Below are 17,068 nucleotides of genomic sequence, written 5' to 3'. Positions count from 1 at the left end.
ATTTTAAGTTTAAAATTAAAATTTTGAAATTAATTTTTAAGTTTAAAATTAAAATTTCGAAATTAATTTTTAAGTTTAGAATTAAAATTTTGAAATTAATTTTTAAGTTTAAAATTAAAATTTTGAAATTAATTTTTAAGTTTAAAATTAAAATTTTGAAATTAATTTTTAAGTTTTAAAATTAAAATTTTGAAATTAATTAAACAAATTTAAGCCTTATTCATCTCACCCGATTTATATTATCAATCAGGGAATCCTATGATTTTGTGAGATGAAATTGGATTTTTAATTATGGAGTTTTGGTTTAACTTGTGTTAGATTCAGATTTAGCTTTGGTCTCCATAAATAGGCAATCTTCGGATAAACTTCTAAGCTTGGTGAGTCACGTGGACGTCATTAGTAGTAACCAACCTTTCGAGGTTTTCCGAATAGTCCTATCCACGGAGCTTAGTACTTAATCTTGGTCTAACTGGTTAGGATTTATTTAAGGGTAGCTTCGGTCAGTTCCACTTGGCCAAATGCACCAGATCGAAATCATATCTTTCTAGACATGTGATGCCCAAGCTTCCCTAACGTACTATCATCCAAAAACTTCACCAGTACCATGATTCAAGTTAAACTTGGTCTCTTTTTAACTAATCCTAATTACCCTGCCGGGTTAGTTAATTTTGGAGGTGCCAGCTATTTTGGAGTCTCCCCCTGAATTATTGACCTTTTAATTTAAATTTTCGTTTTAGGTTTGTGTCTGTTCCTTTTATAGTTATAATTAATTTGGTGATAGTTTATATTTTGTTGAGTTTTAAATTTTAAATTTTTCGATTTAGGTTTGTATTTTGGTTTTTTATTTGGTTTAATCGAGTTTATATAATATACTTTTTCTTTAGGTATATAATATTGATTAAGTCCTACTTACGTGGTCAAACACGTTTTTGGAACCCAAGCTTGATTAGTTGATTTGTATTGAGTTATTAATGACTTAAAAGTTTTATTTGAGTTCGACTTGTATCCGAGTCCGGTTTTATTATAACATGATTTTTGATTGTTTAGGATTAAGTCAAGATTTTTTGATCTTGTTGTAAATTTTTCTAGCATTTCTTTTAAATTGTTAATATCATTTTTTTAATGATAAATTCTCCTCCTCAAGTGTTAGATCTTGAGTTGGATTTGAATTTTTGATTTGTTCCTTGAGGTTTTGATTTTCCTCAAGAAGTGATTTGTTTTCATTTTCTATTTTAATTAATTTACTATTTAAACAGAAAATAATTCTAAAAAATATTTTGTTTAAATTAAAGTATACCTCATTCGGGCCTTCGGAAATGAGTACGGACTCGTGGCTTGTTTCGGGTTCAGACCCGTCTTCATCTTCCGACTCCTCTTCTGTTCCATCATTACGAGGTGGCTCGATGTTTCTACTCTTCTTCCTCCGATTCGTCCGAGGAGTCGTCCCACGTTGCTTTGAGGGCCTTCTTTTGGTTGGCTTCGTTTGTCGAACTTGCTTTGGGCATTCGCTCTTGTAGTGTCCCTTTTATCAAAAAGCAAGTCACGTTCTTTTGTTCTGAGGGAGAACTGATCTTTTGAAGGTACTTTTGTTGAAGCTCCTTTTTCTCCTGGTGAACATTTTTCTTACCAAGTTCACCAGGTGTTCTTCGTCTTCGAAGTCTTGGTCGGAATCTTCTTCATATTCAGGCTTGCTCTTCTTTTCTTTGGAGGAACCTGCAAATAAAGCTATACCTTTCTCGGCTCCAGCATTAGTTTGTTCATGTAATTCTAATTCACAGAAAAGCTCGTCTAATTTTAACTTAGAAATATTTTAAGAAATTTTGTAGGCATCTACGATTGATGCCCACAAACTATTACGTGGAAAAGCATTTAATGCGTACCTTATTAAGTCTCTATTTTCCATCTGGTGGCCTATCGCATGAAGCCCGTTGAGGATGTCCTTGATCCTCGCGTGGAGCTGATTCGCCGTTTCACCTTCCTGCATTTTTATGTTAAGAATTTTATTTAAAAGGTGTCCTGCTTTGTTACCTTAGCGCTCGCCCTCGCACCGATCAATTTGTCCCACGCCTTTAGCTTTTGTGTGGACCGACTGCTTAGTTCTTCTCTTGTTAATCCACACTAGAGTGTTGATCGCTTTATTTTCTGTTGACGCCTTTTTCTTCAAATCTGCTTCAAGATCCAAGATATTCCGGAGTGTCCGCGGAATTTTATAGGGTCTCGTAACGCTCATCCACCGTCGAAGTCTGCTTTGAGGTAAACCTCCATGCGCTTCTTCCAATACGGAAAATCGTCCCGTTGAAGAGTGGAGGTCGTACTATGCAGAATCCTTCTGTCTGAATCAAGAAAAAAGAAAAGAAAAATCCCAAGACTTGGTCTTGGATTAGTAGTGAAGAAGAAAATAATAGAAGTATCTAAATTGGTGTTGCACCAATTTAGATTTAATCAACGAAAAAATTCAAAGGTAATAATACCAGTTTGAAATTAAACGAAAATTAAAACAAACGAAAAAAAAAAATTAATTTTCACCCCTTTGTCTGATTGGTGGTTGCACCAAATCAGAGCAGTAAAAGCTCGCAGCGGAAAAGTAAATGAACACAATTGATTTTACTTCGTTCGGAGCCTGTGACGACTCCTACTCGAAGGCCCGTGGTCCTTGACCACTTTCGTTGGGCAATCACTAGCAATTCGAATGTGATTACAAAAAGAGTACAAGAAATGCTAATGAAACAAAGCACAAAGCTGTACCGACAGAAAAGAAAACTTAAGGAGCAAGGGCGCGTTGTCGGAGCTTTGTTAGCGTCGCTGGAGCACAGAGCAGCAAAGCAATCTGGGAATTCTGAGATGTTTTTGAAGCTCCACCGGGCTTCTTTTATATGCCTGGATCCCTTCCGGGCGCCCTGGTGCGACGTGGCAAGTCCAGTCAGGATGCTCCACGTGGCGAGGCGACGCAGAGGATAAAACTTGCCTCCGGGCGCCCGGACCACCTTTTTCCAGAGATTCCTTCTCCTGCAAAACAAGGTTAGTCCGAGGCAAAATATACCCTGCAACACAGATTGTTAGCACAATGAATTAACAGAAAAAGTATGACTTAGATTCCGTCTTTCCGAGACCGGAATCTAGTCACGATCTCGACTTAGATATCCGAAATGGATCTAAGCCGGATCGACGCCTAATGTTCCCTTCCCGGGAACGCATCCTCGCAATCACTCCCCTCCAGTGACTTACCTTACTTACCTGTCAGACGTCCGGTCAGCCCTTCGACCCGTCTGGAATTCTCGCCAGCTATCCGGTCAGCCCGTCGACCTAGCTGGACTTCTTGCCAAGCGTCCGGTCAGCCCGTCGACCCGCTTGGACTTCGTGCCAGCTATCTGGTCAGCCCGTCGACCTAGCTGGACTTCGTGCCAGACATCCGGTCAGCCCGTCGACCTGTCTGGACTTATCCTGCACACTCGATCAGAGTGTTAGATCAACAATAAACCTAACTTAACCTATTTGTCATTCATCAAAACCTGGGTTGAATCGTTAGTGCTAACTGCACCAACACTTTCTCATCCGGATCTTCGGGGAATACCTCTGGTACGATAAGGGCCTTTCCCTTCTTCGAGTCTCGTGGCAAGGAACTTTCAGCCATGGAGACTTGAGGTTGTTCCTTCTTGAGGCTTTGCCGTTAAGACTTTGGCTGATAATATCCAACGCCAGGCTCACGATAAGGCATTTGAGGAAATACCTCAGGCTGCTTTCTCTTAGAGCCCCGATTTGAAACTGAGAGGGACTCCTTGGAAGCTTTAACAGGGGCTTGTCTTGGTCGCGAAACAGTCGCCTGTTTTTCAGAGGCTGCTCGCCTCTTAGCCTCCTTGAAGAGCTCGTACTCTCCGGCAAAGCCATAGTAACATTTATGCGGCCAGACTCCTCCATCGTCATGTTCTGGAACAGGTTGTTGTGTTCCCACAGACGACGCCAAATTTGATCCCGTCCGGAAGCTGAGTCGGATGAAGGCGGGCCTTGTTGTGCGAAAAGTTGACGGAGAGTCGTCGAGATGCCTAATCAGCGAGGTACCCCCTGGAAAGGTTTGCACGGGCGGTCCTACGGCGAGAAACGATCAGGATGATGATGCTATTGTTCTACACACACGCAGACGAGTCCACCAGTCGTTAGAGACAAAAAAACCAGGGAAAAAGTCCTCGGGTCAGACTTTCCGACGCTCAAGTCAGGTACTTTTTCCCCAGAAATCACAAAGAGAAAAGACGAAAAGTAAAAGACTGGTCAGAAATGACGAGTGAGTGTACCTACGTAAGGGACAAAACATCCCTTTTTATACTGCAACTGAGGCTTCTGGAACCTGGCGAATGTCAGGGAATGTCGGATGTCAGGCTCTGTCTAGTGGTGGTTGACACATGGCTTTCTTTTATAGGCTGGCGTAGGAACCCAGAGGAGTATGAGCCTCCTATCATTAGAATATTCCCTGACATGTGATGATTATTCTCTGACAGGTGGTTACGATTCCTTGCAGGTATGTTTGTCATGTAGTGTCTGACCTCCTGACCCACCTTCGTCTGCGTCATCTGAAGCATGTATATCCCAACATGCATGATGGATCTAGTTCTTGACCTGTATTCGCTTACCGCTATCCAAGACATGTATGTCCCGACCTGCACACTATGTCTGACTCTCGACCCGTATTTGCTTATTGCTATCCAAGGCATGTACGTCCCGACCTGCACGCTGGGTCTGATTCCCGACCCGCATCTGCTTACTGCTATCCAGGGCATGTATGTTCCGATCTGCACGCTGGGTCTGACTCCCGACCCGTATTTGCTTATTGCTATCCAAGGTATGTACGTCCCGACCTGCACGCTGGGTCTAATTCCCGACCCGCATCTGCTTATTGCTATCCAGGACATATATGTTTTGACCTGCACATTGGGTCTGACTCCCGACCCGTATTTGCTTATTGCTATCCAAGGCATGTATGTTCCAACCTACACGTTGGGTCTGACTTATGACCCTCTTGCGGCCTTGACTCCGAATCACATCATCTTATTGACCCCACAAAATACGCACTGTATCAGTATGTATAATAGATAAACAAGATTAAGAACACAAGTTTAATTTTGCATATGGTTAATTAAATTGTATGATTAATTAATTTACTCACCGTAGTGGACACATTGTCTCCCGTGACCACCCTGCCAATTATATGCCTATCGATGCTGCTCGCCGTCGCCGATATCAACCACGGTGCCACGTTGCCGACCGAGTAATGACCTGGCCCTGAGTTCCCAGCGGCGGTCGACGTTAAAATCCCGTTCGCCATGGCGTGGAACGAACCAATTGCTATCGCGTCGTCGAAGTAATCATGGGCATGGTAGGGGAAGCTGATTGACGCGGAGATGATGTCGACGCCATCGGCGATCGCATCGTCAAATCCCGCCAAGATGTCATGCTCGTAGCACAAGAACGACGCGCACACCTTGTACACAGCGAGCTTCGCCGACGGCACGGCCCCCCGAGCAGTGCCCTTCGCGAGGCCGTAGAGGCTGGCCTGGGAGACGCTCCGGCCGGCGGCGATGGAAGATGTGTGCGACCCGTGACCTATGAAGTCGAGCGGAGATGCTTCGTCCGACTGGTAAAGGCCTCCGCCATTGTAGTAACGCGCGCCGATAATTTTGCTTAATTAATTATATATTCAATCAACCATAAATTTATATTAGTCGCAACTTTAAACATATATAATAAATTCAGTCAAATAATTATAAATTAACATATATACTTGTTACATGTCATGTTTTTGCAAGCACCCTTCCATTTCCTCGGCGGAGGTCGCAATCCCTTATCATTGAAGGATTTGGATTCCGGCCAAATTCCAGTATCAAACATTCCAATGATGACATTACTTTCCATTGTGGGATTCCTATTAACTATCTGCGTGAAGTTGAGGAAATCCCATGACCTCGTCGTACGAAGCTCCATGATTTTACTAAGAAATACTGAAACTATTCCCTTCATTCCTGAAATTCATTTATGTTTATATTATTATTGTTTATTTATTTATTATATATCTATTTTTATCGTCAAAATAATAACTATTCAATATACCATTCAATGTTTCAGCCTCTTCAGTCGTAAGTTTAGCAGCAAATCCACTGAAACTCCTCTGGTAACTATACACCAATGACTCACTGGGGGAACTGCATTATAAATTGTTTTAGTCTCAAAATTCAACAAAATATAATTAACTTTTTACAAAATAAGGTAATATCAACTTAATTATTACCCATTTACAAGAATTTGTTTGAGCAAATTAAGATGGAGTTCAGAGGTTGGATACTCTGATGAATGTAGAGCTCCCATATACACAATATAAATCTGCAATATTTATTGATTTAAATTAGATTAAATAACAATTTTTACAAACTAAATTTACAATTGCAATATGATTACCCTTCTTTCTTCATTTGATGAAGCTGATGCGGGCAGAAGAATAAAAGATATGAAAAGTGCAAGAGAAATCAGATAGGATAGTGGAGGAGCCATTAGTGTTCCTAAGGATTTGTACATTTAGTGATAGAAATAATGGAAATTTATAGTGCTCAAGTTTTTAGGGATAAAATTGTTGATGAATTTATCTTAAATGCATGAGTGTTTACTAATAAAGTGTTTACTGATTCAACGGAGAGATACGATGATATGGATCAATTTTTTTTAGGTTGAGATATAAAATATATATATCAATGATTTTATTTATTAGAGAAGGAGTCAAAGTCAAAGATGTATATCCTTAACTTTGCTCGATTAATTATCTTTAGTTATTATAATTTAGAATAACACATTAAGATGGATATATATTAGAGCATTATTTTAGATTTCAATTTTAATATATATTTCTATTAATAATCAACTAAACTTATCCTTATGGTACCAGAATTTACAGCAGTACATCACTCTGATTCTACATTGATAATTATTAAAATTTTAAATATTAGGTTTTTATATTCTGGGAAACCTTTTATTTTCTGTGAGTTGATTAAAAATATTACCTTATTGTGTATATTTATTATTGAGTATTACAACAAAATTATACTTTTTAAATGTACAAATGTTGTGCAGTTATTGTTAGGATATAAATAGTATGTATATAAAAGAGTACATCTTACTTAGCTTTTTAAAATTTCAAAAAATGAAATATCTGTTTTTCTAAATGCCACTTCGTCCCCTTGTCAAATTCCTAGTTAAAAATATTTAAGGATCTTATATAATTTAAAAATAATTAAATACATATGATTATATTCAACGGAATAATATTAGTACAATGATGTTTATTTAATACGAATCTAACATCTTTAAATTTTTTAAAAATATTAAAAGTGCAACGATATCCTATTTAATATATTCAATTTTTTTCAACAGTAGTTTACCATCAATAATCTAAAAGAATGTGATTAAATTCAGATCTAATTAATTTTACATGGACTAGTAATAAAATATCTAAAAATATATGTATTTTTTTAAAGTTCATTATCATATATTCATTTTCACTTAATCTACCATAATTCATGTTGAAATTTATTTTTCCCAATCATTTCACTCTAATCTACCAAGTATTGTGTAGACTATTTACTTAAAAGAGTCAAAACTTTATATAAATTACGGTCTTTCACCTTTTTTCCACTAAAAATTTCAAAGAATTGGAAAAAGATGTAAATCGAATAATTGCAGGTGCAAAATAAATTTGAAGTTGAAGGCGAAGATAAAAATTCTATATCTTGATATGGGCTATTATGAAAGCCCAATCCATTTACCATCCCACCGGGCCACCGGCTATCGCCTGTTTCTCTTTTATTCTTATCCCTCCCGATCCCAATTCGCTTCATTTCAAATTTCCGAATCTCTCTCTTTCTCTCACTCTCGCTGTACCATGGCGGCCAATGGATTCCAGGGCTCTACTCCGGTGAAAACCCCGAACTCAAAGACCCATTCCTCCGCCTCCCGGAGAGCTCTGCCTCCTGCGCAGATGGAATCCTCTGTCTCGACCGCTGCGTCCTCCGATTTCAGGACCCGCTTTGAGGCCTACAACCGCCTGCAAGCAGCCGCCGTCGCCTTCGGCGAGAAGCTTCCCATTCCTGAGATCGTCGCCCTCGGCGGTCAATCTGATGGCAAAAGCTCACTTCTTGAAGCTCTCCTCGGCTTCCGGTTCAACGTGCGGGAGGTGGAGATGGGCACCCGGAGACCCCTCGTACTCCAGATGGTCCACGATCCGTCCGCCCTCGAACCTCGATGCAGATTTCAGGTGTAAATACCTGGAGTATTAGATTTCTTTTTATGTTTCTCTCAATTTTTAGGGTTTATCTCCTTTATATTTCCTAGCCTGTAAATTGTCCAGAGGTTTCTGCATCGTGTGACAAAAATTGTCTTTTTTATTATTATTTTTATTTTTATCAAGATTTCGCCTTTCTTTATTTGGTAATATAGGTTTGATGAATGGTATGCTCATTGCCGGACTTTTATAACAACAGGAAGAAGACTCAGAAGAGTATGGAGCCCCAATTGTTTTGGCTCCTTCAATAGCTGATGTTATAAGATCAAGAACAGAAACGCATCTAAGAAAGGTTCAGGCTGCTGTTTCCTCGAAACCTATTGTGATGCGAGCTGAATATGCCTATTGTCCTAATCTCACCATTATCGACACCCCTGGCTTTGTCCTGAAGGTGATTTATTTATTTCAGCAAACTTGCTAAAGAAATAAAATTAAGCTTCCATTTTTTCTCATTCATTGCGTCTTAAACTTCTCTCTTATAGGCAAAGAAAGGAGAACCAGAGAGCACTCCTAGTGAGATTTTGTCAATGGTGAAGTCGTTAGCAAGCCCGCCTCATCGCCTTCTCCTGTTCCTTCAGCAGAGCAGTGTGGAATGGTGTTCTTCCCTATGGTTGGATGCAGTCCGTGAGATTGATCCAAACTTTAAACGAACACTTATAGTCATTTCTAAGTTTGATAATCGCTTGAAGGTGTCAGAATCTCCCCCATTTAATTGTTGATAATTCTGTTTAACTTCATTACATTATTTTTTTTGTTTTAATGCGTGCCTTTAGGAATTTACTGAACGATGGGAAGTAGATAACTATCTAAGTGCAAGTGGATACCTAGGCGAAAATGTTCACCCTTTTTTTGTGGCTCTGCCCAAGGATCGTGGAACTGTTACAAATGAGGAATTCCGTAGACAGATTTCTCAGGTAGATGCAGAAGTACATCGCCATTTGCGTGATAATGTTAAGGGAGGATTTAATGAGGAAAAGTTTGGACCATATGTTGGATTTAGTCGTCTACGTGAATTCTTAGAAACTGAACTTCAAAATCGATACAAGGAAGCGGCTCCGGCTACACTTGCGCAATTAGAACAGCGTTGTAACGAAGTGTCCATTGAATTAATCAGGATAGAATCCAAGTTACAGGCAACCTCTGATGTTACCCAACTTAGGCATTCAGCTATGTTGTATGTAGCTTCTATCTGCAGTCATATGGTACAGATGTATTTGAATCTCCATTATTGAGTTCATTTCTTCTTCGCGTTGTACTTATTTTTGTACATCAGATGATATTTCTGCATTCTTTTAGGTGACCTTAATTGAAGGAGCAGCGGATCCAGCTCCTGAGCAATGGGGTAAAACCACTGGTGAAGAGCGGTCAGAGAGTGGTAACGGAAGCTGGCCTGGAGTCACTGTGGCCCTGAAGCCTCCAAATCACACCCTTAGACTTTATGGAGGAGCAGCGTTTGAGAGAGTAATGCATGAATTCAGATGTGCTACATATTCTATTGAGTGCCCACAAGTTTCTAGAGAGAAAGTAAAACTAAATTTACAGTTGCTGGTTTTTTCTGACTTTTGAGTAAATTTGAATTGTTGCAAGCTTATTGTTAAGTTATTTCAACAATGCCCTTGGCATTCAGGTTGCAAATATACTGCTTGCTTATGCTGGAAGAGGAGGGGGTGGAGGTTTATCCGAGGCAGCTGCTGAAATAGCACGTGCTGCTGCACGAGCTTGGCTTGCTCCTCTTCTGGATACAGCATGTGAACGCCTTTCATTTGTTCTTAAAAGCCTTTTTGACCTTGCTTTGGTGCGCAACCGAAGTCATGACTCTGAGTGTAAGTTGCTAACTGGTCATTTTGTTGTGTTAGAATCCTTTTTCTCTGTTTGGGTAATATGTACTTTATGTATGTGAGGTTCATTTAATGCCTGGATTCATAAGAAGGAAACATTGGGGGATAGAAGATCTTGAATAAGTTTTTTTTTCAAGTAATATATTGTTTCTCAAATTATGAGTAACTGTTTTCTCTTACAACTTGCTCCTTAAGATTGCAAACATCTCTCTTAAATTTCTTTGAATAAAGTTCTCTAGTTAATTGCATGCTTAACTCCAATAAAAAGTTATATATGTAACAATATGAATTGTGAAAGTAAATGCATACTCTCTTTAGCACTTGATTGTTACTTAGCTGACAGCTGATTATAGTAAGCCGCACAGAAAACAGAAACCCCCTTGGAGTGTACGTTACTTTTTCGTGAAGTTGAGTAACATTTCACATTTTTCCAACAAGCCACTGATGTGGGGTTTATCATTTTCTAGTATTGGTGGTATCTCTTTGGTATTCTGCATTTCCATGCACTAAACAATGTAAGTAAACAAAATTCTTTAGAATCTGTCAAATTTTTTATGTTGTTGCTGTTGCCTCATTTCAGAAATGAATGTTTTGCACCTCAATGCTCATTTGAATAGTCTTATTCAGAAATACTTGATACTTTGTGTATGAACTTGTCCATTGTATCCTTCAGTTCAGATAATCATCATGGTCGTTATCATTGTCATCAAACTATGTTTGTTGCAGTTTTTTGGGTTTGTCTAGATGCGATATAATACTAAAAATTTATCTTGGTCTTGACTTACAGTAATTATTTTGTTTTCGTGACACTATTTTTATAAGTGCTTTTTATCCTACTAATCTATTCATATCGGTTCAGACCGGAAGAAAAATGGTGATATGGATGGGTACATTGGATTTCATGCTGCTCTAAGGCGTTCTTACAACAACTTCATCCATGATCTATCCAAGCAATGCAAACAAATAGTGCAACACCATCTCAATTCAGTGACTAGCCCCTACTCCCAAGTCTGCTATGAGAATGATCTTGTAGCTGATGTCGGGAGATATAGTCAGCTTCCTGCTGCCTCATTTTTCCCCGAACTGTCAGACAGTGCAGCAGATGAAGTTGGTGCTGATCAAGAGAATGTAGCGCCTAAAGATCAACAACACTCAACGCCTGGTAAAGTAACTGAAACAACAAAGGATGTGCTTAGAGAAAGCCAATTGACAGTTCCCGAAACACCTTCACCTGATCAGCCAAGTGATGATTTCGGGATCAAGAAGAAGGAAATTGGGAACCTAATGGATGTCGGAGGGAGGAAACGGCAAGCAAGACTTGCTGGTGGAAGAAATGTAGATGCTAACAGATTCCAAAACAACAGCATATTGTTTGGGGCAGGTACTATGGGCTCAAAAGCTGGATCTTCGTATGCCGAGATCTGTTCCATGTCAGCTCAACATTTCGCTAGGATTCGCCAAGTTCTGATCGAGAGAAATGTCCTCTCGGCCTTGAGTGCTGGATTCTTAACTCCCTGGTATGCTTCCTATGCCTCCACATTCTCTTCCAGTGCTGTTGGATGTTTGTTAACTTGTAAGATCTTCTGTTCAATGCTGCAGTAGAGAAAGACTGTTTGTTGCTCTCGGCCTCGAACTATTTGCCGTAAACGATGAAAAGTTCATGGACATGTTCGTGGCACCTGGTGCTGTCGACATTCTTCAAAATGAAAGGCAGTCACTTAACAAGCGCCAAAAGATCCTACAGTCTTGCCTCAATGAGTTCAAGAACATTGCTCGGACCCTATAATGCATCTCTTGCAGATGATGTCTATACTTTGGGCGATCTCAAAGGCTTCATCGATGAAAAAAACTAAAGATTTGACCGAAGATTGTGTTAGAGTTGGTTCACGAAATGAATCTTTCAATTTCTTTATGAAAGGTATTTGAGTTTCATGGGAATTTCCTAGTCATCATCTGTAACGAGATATTGAACGCGTTCAGAGTTGAATTTATTGTTATCACATTTTCACGGAGTTTACGTGTTGAGTGGCCGAATTTTCCATGGATTGGTACCAGATCTGAGGCAAATAGAATAATTCAACTTCAACTTGATTACTTCAACTTGATCTTACTTCACCTATGCTTTTTATAGCTTACACACTCCACCTATCATCTGAAAAGACGTCGTCTTTGATAATTGTCGCTGACTGTACTTTATAGGCATATGGGCTAAGGTCTATTTAATCCCGTTTTGACGCTGGGTTATCCTCTTTTATGCGCTTGGAATATTGATATAGCTGTATTTGAGTAAAGTTCTATATATTAGCCTCTATTCATCATTGGAGGTTTGGACTACCTAGGGTGCCTGAATACTGATGTGTGCCGGTCAATTGGAGCATGCCAACTCATCTAAACAAGTGGTAGCACCATACAAGTGTCTAGCCTCACTTCAACGCTTTGACCTCAAGCCGCCTGGTCTCTTTCCGAGCGCTTAGAACTCCTTTTTCCATTTAGCTTCTAGCTTCGATGTCCTACCCCATAGAGTTAGCAAAACTTGTATAATATGAAAAATAAATATTTTGACAATTACATGACTATCCAGTCCTAACTTTATATTTCGCTGAAATCCTAAGTCGGATCGACGTCTACTGTTTTCTTAACAGAAAACACGTCCTCATTAGATCTCTCTTCATGTTGCTTATCTAACCTTATCTGTCAAACATTTAGTTCTCCGGATATATTTAGTCTTTTTTTGGTCCTATTTAGTGTCTGATCAACCTAATAAACTAAGATTTTCTTAAAATATTAAATTTGCACAATAGATATAAAATATTAAAGCAAATCAACGGTTGCAGCTTTCAAGATCCGTTGATCCAGTTGATCACATGCGGTCGATTGGAAATCATTTGATCACACATGCTTGGAGTTTACTCTTCCAAGACTTCTCATTACCCAACCTCCCCCTAGGATTTTTTACTACCTAGCTTCACCCACTAGGACTTTCTCTACTTACCTTTACTCACTAGGACCTAGTTTCACTTACTAAAACTTCTACTGCTTCACTTACAAGGATTTCTACCATTTAGTTTTACTCACTAGGGTCTAGCTTTACTCATTAGGGTTCCATTATCTGGCTTCACTCACAAAGACTTTTACCACCTAGCTTCATTCACTAGAACTTAGCTTCACTCACTGGAGCTTAGCTTCACTCACTAGAGCTTCTCCCTGCTTAACCTTCAATTAGGACTAGTCACTTAGTAAACTTTTCGCTCGTCTAATTTCTAGTTAGAACTTTCTCTTACTAACTATCTAGTCCTAACTAGACTTTTTTTTTTATAAACATCAAGTCCTGTTTTGATTTACCCTTGGTCAAACTGATCAGCCTTGGATACATTGTTAAACATTGAAATCCTAGAAGCTGATTATACCAAGGTTACGTTTGGTTGAGTGTAATATAATCGAGCTTGTAATATAATCAAATTTGTAATGTAATTTTGATTACATTACTACGATTGGTAATGTAATGTATTTAATCTTTGATTACAAAGATATTACATTCTTTTGTTTGGTGTTCATTATTTTTTATAAGGAAGATAATTCATATTATTATAAAATAATAAAAATATCTTGCGACCTCTACCGGTGGCCGCCGCACCTTTGCTGGAGCTTGCAGCAGCCACTGCAACCAACGGTGGGCGCGCCGGCAACCGCCGGCCGCAGGCGGCAGGGGTGGCGGCGGTCGCGCCGCCAATAGTGGCGTGGCCGGCGGCGGAGGGTATATTCAGTATTTAAATTTTAGTTAAACGGTAACCTCATAATGTGATCGGATTACATAGTATTTATTCTATAATACATATTACAAAACTTCAGTAACTTTTGTAATCCAGATCATATTACATTATAAATTTAAAATTAAACCAAACAAAATAATCAACCTTGTAATATAATCTTAATTACATTACAAGATATATTATACCCTACCAAACAGAAGCCAAGAGCAATCTCCACCTTCTCACAAGTTCACCGAAATTCTATCTCTCACAGCTTCTAAATAGGATCAATCACATTTCCAGAGTTTACGTGTTGAGTGGCCGAATTTTCCATGGATTGGTAGCAGATTTGGAGCAAATAGAATAATTTTCATTTTAAAAAATATTTTAAAAAATAGATGCAATCGAATGAGCTAAGTTTAGTTATGTTCAAGTTAATTAATTTAGTTATCTATCGAGCTTATTCAAACTTGTTTAGCTCAAATTAAGCTCGAGTTTTATCAAAATTAACAGGCCATTCCTTTGGTTCTAACAGAGGTTATTCAATTGCTCCTTCTGATAACATGCTTGAAAATTCAACTCGATCTAGATCCTACTTCAGCTATGCTTCTATAACTTACACACTCCACCTAAACTTCAAAATATTCTATCCTCCGTGACATTCTAACATTGAGTTTCAGCAGCACCAGAAATTCACTAAGATGCTGCATTATTGGGATGATGACGCACTATCGCACCAGAAGATGTGCTCTACATCTGAAAGACATTTTCGATCCACTGGCAGAGCAGTAGTTCTATCTACACTGGTTTCGTGAAAACATTCTCGATCGAACAGTTCTGTCGAACAGCGAAGCTATCCTCTCCGAGCCATTCCCAGGCACAAGTCTCGTGACATCGCCTACTTTCGAGCACGGAGGATCGCCTCGACACCATCCACCGGGGACCAAGTCTCCTTTGCCTCTGCCAAGGAGCTCCGCGTCGATTTTGTCCAGCACGGGATCGTTACGCTTGAACTTGCGGCCGAAGAGGGCATTGCTCCCGACCATCTTGGGGAAGTCATCCACGGTGAGGTCGTGAGGGTGCTGCTTGGGAGGCCTGTCCCAGGAGATGTAGTGGAGGTCATGGTTAGCGACGGTGCGAGCGAACTGAGGCGAGTTGCAGATTACTGTCTGGAAGTATCCCTCCGGCGAGGAGACGAAGTTGGTGTAGTACATGAGCAGGATTCTTGGCAGGTTGTCCCATCCCCACACGCAGAACTCAGCAAACTCCCGGGTGATCGCAACCCACGCAGACCCTGTTAAGAAGAAGGTTACGTTGGAGGAACATTCAAGCTATGACATTGCCAATAGTTTCTTCCTTAAAACGAAGAAAAAAATCACGCACAGTAAACTTTGTACCTGTGAACAATTTGAATGCGGATGGCAACCCTCTCTCGGGTGTAACCCAGAAGATATCCGATTTGTTAACGGAATACAGTCCTGGATCGACTATCAGAGGCCTTGCTCTCTTCAGCCTGCAAACACAAGGACCAGAGTCGAAGCCAATTTATATGATACGAAGATCAAGTTTATACTAACTCTTTCCACCCCAATCTGCTTGTATGCTCCATAAAGCTTATGTTCCTCGGCAGAGATGAAAAGGCATGTAATATATCTACAGGTAAGAACGAAATCCCAATCAGAGACCAGAGATGATAAAGAACATGAACAAGTATCTTTGATCCGGTCTGACATCATTTTTATGATTTTTTTTTTAATGATTCTACAGGAATAGCTTGGTTTTAAAGGATTTGTAAGCATGAAGAGACTCACCGTCTTGTGTAGCAAGGGGGTAATCCGATGCGCTGAGATTGATGAACCAATCCCAGTTCTTCCCCATCTTGAGCAATATGGCGCAAGCGTGGAGCGTGTTGGCCACCATCGTCGGGCCTCTGTAAGTGACCATGTTGGCTTTCTCGATCACGCGCACGTTGCCGACGGCCGCAAAGACAGCGTCCCCCGCGACGCGCGCGGAGAGCTCGCGCCGCTCCCCCACCGGCGACTCCAGATCGAGGTGCACGACGTAGAGGTTGCGGGGATGGTACATCGCCCGCAGCGCACGCCAGAGGCGGTCCAGGTCGCCCTTCGACCCGGATATCAGGTAGGCGAGTCGAGGAAGCGCCGGGGACGGGGGAGGATCCGCCGCGGGCGCGGCGCGGACGACGACGAACATGGTGCGGAAGGAGGAGATGATGCCGATGTTGGAGGAGATGATGGCGACGGCGAGGAGGGCCGCGATGAGAAACAGCGGCCACGCCCATCGCTTCTCCATCGGAAATTGGCCTTTTGCCCTCGTTAACTCCATCGAATCCGCAGAAATTAAATGCGATCTCCGGGCGCTTCTAAATCAGTGATCTTTCGATTCGACGAGCGTTTCTCACCAAAAGGATTAAGGAAAAGAAAGAGAGAGAGAGAAAACGCGAGCGGATTCGCGAGGATCACAAATCGTGCGGCGATCGCACTCTGGAAGAACGGACGATGAATTCGTGAGAATTAGAACATGGAAATCGAAATGAGAAATCGAAATAACGCAAGATGAAGAGGATTAAACTGGATCCTCCTTTTTCTCAAACATACCGGATTCATGTCAAGGAAAAGAGAATAGATAAAATAAAATAAAAAGGAATTATTTCAGTTGACTTGATGATAAGATTTAAGAAAGTTTATTATATGTCAGGTGAGACTCAACTGCAATTGCCCCACTAACGTGAATTTTCTAATTTTGAATATCGAAAAAAAAATTATTTGGACGTGCGAAATCAAAAGTTATTTGAATATTTAGTATTTATCTTCAATATAATCGATAAAGATACTTTGGGAGTTGAAACGCACTGAAGCCGGTGGGCATTTGAGGAATTTTTAATTGCCTAGAATTCAATCTTTTTTATTATTTTGACCGATAAAACATAGACTTAGAGGACAGTTAATTCCTTTTATAATAACTATGATATTTAATAAAGATAAATAAAATGTTTTCTTCCGAGAGAATCGTTCTATTTAATTCATGTGGTATATATCCGATTATATTGCCAACATAGAAATAGTGACGAAGGCTCCAACCCAAGAGAGGAAAGGTAGATAAAATGAGAAGGGGATGTTGAATCAAAATTAGTAAATGTTGTGAGATTA

At 40.0% G+C, this 17,068-nt stretch overlaps 3 protein-coding genes across 3 annotated transcripts; 1 reads left to right on the top strand and 2 right to left on the bottom strand.

Moving 5' to 3' along the window:
* Positions 1 to 5,027: 5,027 nt before the first annotated feature.
* Positions 5,028 to 6,534, bottom strand: LOC122010467 (cucumisin-like). The gene is made up of 6 exons (XM_042567007.1): positions 6,442 to 6,534; positions 6,275 to 6,366; positions 6,097 to 6,188; positions 5,771 to 6,008; positions 5,156 to 5,669; positions 5,028 to 5,060 (listed from the first exon to the last, which is right to left on the bottom strand). Exons 1-6 carry the CDS (start codon positions 6,532 to 6,534, stop codon positions 5,028 to 5,030), a joined length of 1,062 nt encoding a protein of 353 aa, XP_042422941.1.
* A 1,341-nt stretch (positions 6,535 to 7,875) lies between these two features.
* Positions 7,876 to 12,160, top strand: LOC122007879 (dynamin-related protein 5A-like). The gene is made up of 8 exons (XM_042563408.1): positions 7,876 to 8,287; positions 8,514 to 8,705; positions 8,797 to 9,003; positions 9,088 to 9,516; positions 9,611 to 9,838; positions 9,942 to 10,137; positions 11,012 to 11,669; positions 11,752 to 12,160. The coding sequence occupies exons 1-8, from the start codon at positions 7,916 to 7,918 to the stop codon at positions 11,936 to 11,938; spliced, it is 2,469 nt and encodes an 822-aa protein (XP_042419342.1). The 5' UTR covers positions 7,876 to 7,915; the 3' UTR covers positions 11,939 to 12,160.
* Positions 12,161 to 14,422: 2,262 nt separating this feature from the next.
* Positions 14,423 to 16,558, bottom strand: LOC122012167 (beta-glucuronosyltransferase GlcAT14B-like). The gene is made up of 4 exons (XM_042568619.1): positions 15,713 to 16,558; positions 15,479 to 15,554; positions 15,299 to 15,414; positions 14,423 to 15,195 (listed from the first exon to the last, which is right to left on the bottom strand). The coding sequence occupies exons 1-4, from the start codon at positions 16,242 to 16,244 to the stop codon at positions 14,696 to 14,698; spliced, it is 1,224 nt and encodes a 407-aa protein (XP_042424553.1). The 5' UTR covers positions 16,245 to 16,558; the 3' UTR covers positions 14,423 to 14,695.
* Between the last annotated feature and the right edge of the window lie 510 nt (positions 16,559 to 17,068).

The sequence above is a fragment of the Zingiber officinale genome, chromosome 8A, assembly GCF_018446385.1.
Source record: "Zingiber officinale cultivar Zhangliang chromosome 8A, Zo_v1.1, whole genome shotgun sequence".
Lineage (NCBI taxonomy): Eukaryota > Viridiplantae > Streptophyta > Magnoliopsida > Zingiberales > Zingiberaceae > Zingiber > Zingiber officinale.
The sequence above is the reverse complement of the archived record's forward strand: the minus strand, read 5'-3'. Positions and strand labels throughout refer to the sequence as shown.

Coding starts and splice junctions, on each gene's coding strand:
- LOC122010467 (XM_042567007.1), bottom strand. CDS start 6,534: ATGGCTCCTCCACTATCCTATCTGATTTCTCTTGCACTTTTCATATCT. Junction 6,367..6,441: donor CATCAAATGAAGAAAGAAGG/GTAATCATATTG, acceptor TAAATATTGCAG/ATTTATATTGTGTATATGGG. Junction 6,009..6,096: donor AGAGGCTGAAACATTGAATG/GTATATTGAATA, acceptor AATGAATTTCAG/GAATGAAGGGAATAGTTTCA.
- LOC122007879 (XM_042563408.1), top strand. CDS start 7,916: ATGGCGGCCAATGGATTCCAGGGCTCTACTCCGGTGAAAACCCCGAAC. Junction 8,706..8,796: donor CCCCTGGCTTTGTCCTGAAG/GTGATTTATTTA, acceptor TCTCTCTTATAG/GCAAAGAAAGGAGAACCAGA. Junction 9,839..9,941: donor CACAAGTTTCTAGAGAGAAA/GTAAAACTAAAT, acceptor CTTGGCATTCAG/GTTGCAAATATACTGCTTGC.
- LOC122012167 (XM_042568619.1), bottom strand. CDS start 16,244: ATGGAGTTAACGAGGGCAAAAGGCCAATTTCCGATGGAGAAGCGATGG. Junction 15,555..15,712: donor CCCCCTTGCTACACAAGACG/GTGAGTCTCTTC, acceptor TCTTACCTGTAG/ATATATTACATGCCTTTTCA. Junction 15,415..15,478: donor AGCAGATTGGGGTGGAAAGA/GTTAGTATAAAC, acceptor TTGTGTTTGCAG/GCTGAAGAGAGCAAGGCCTC.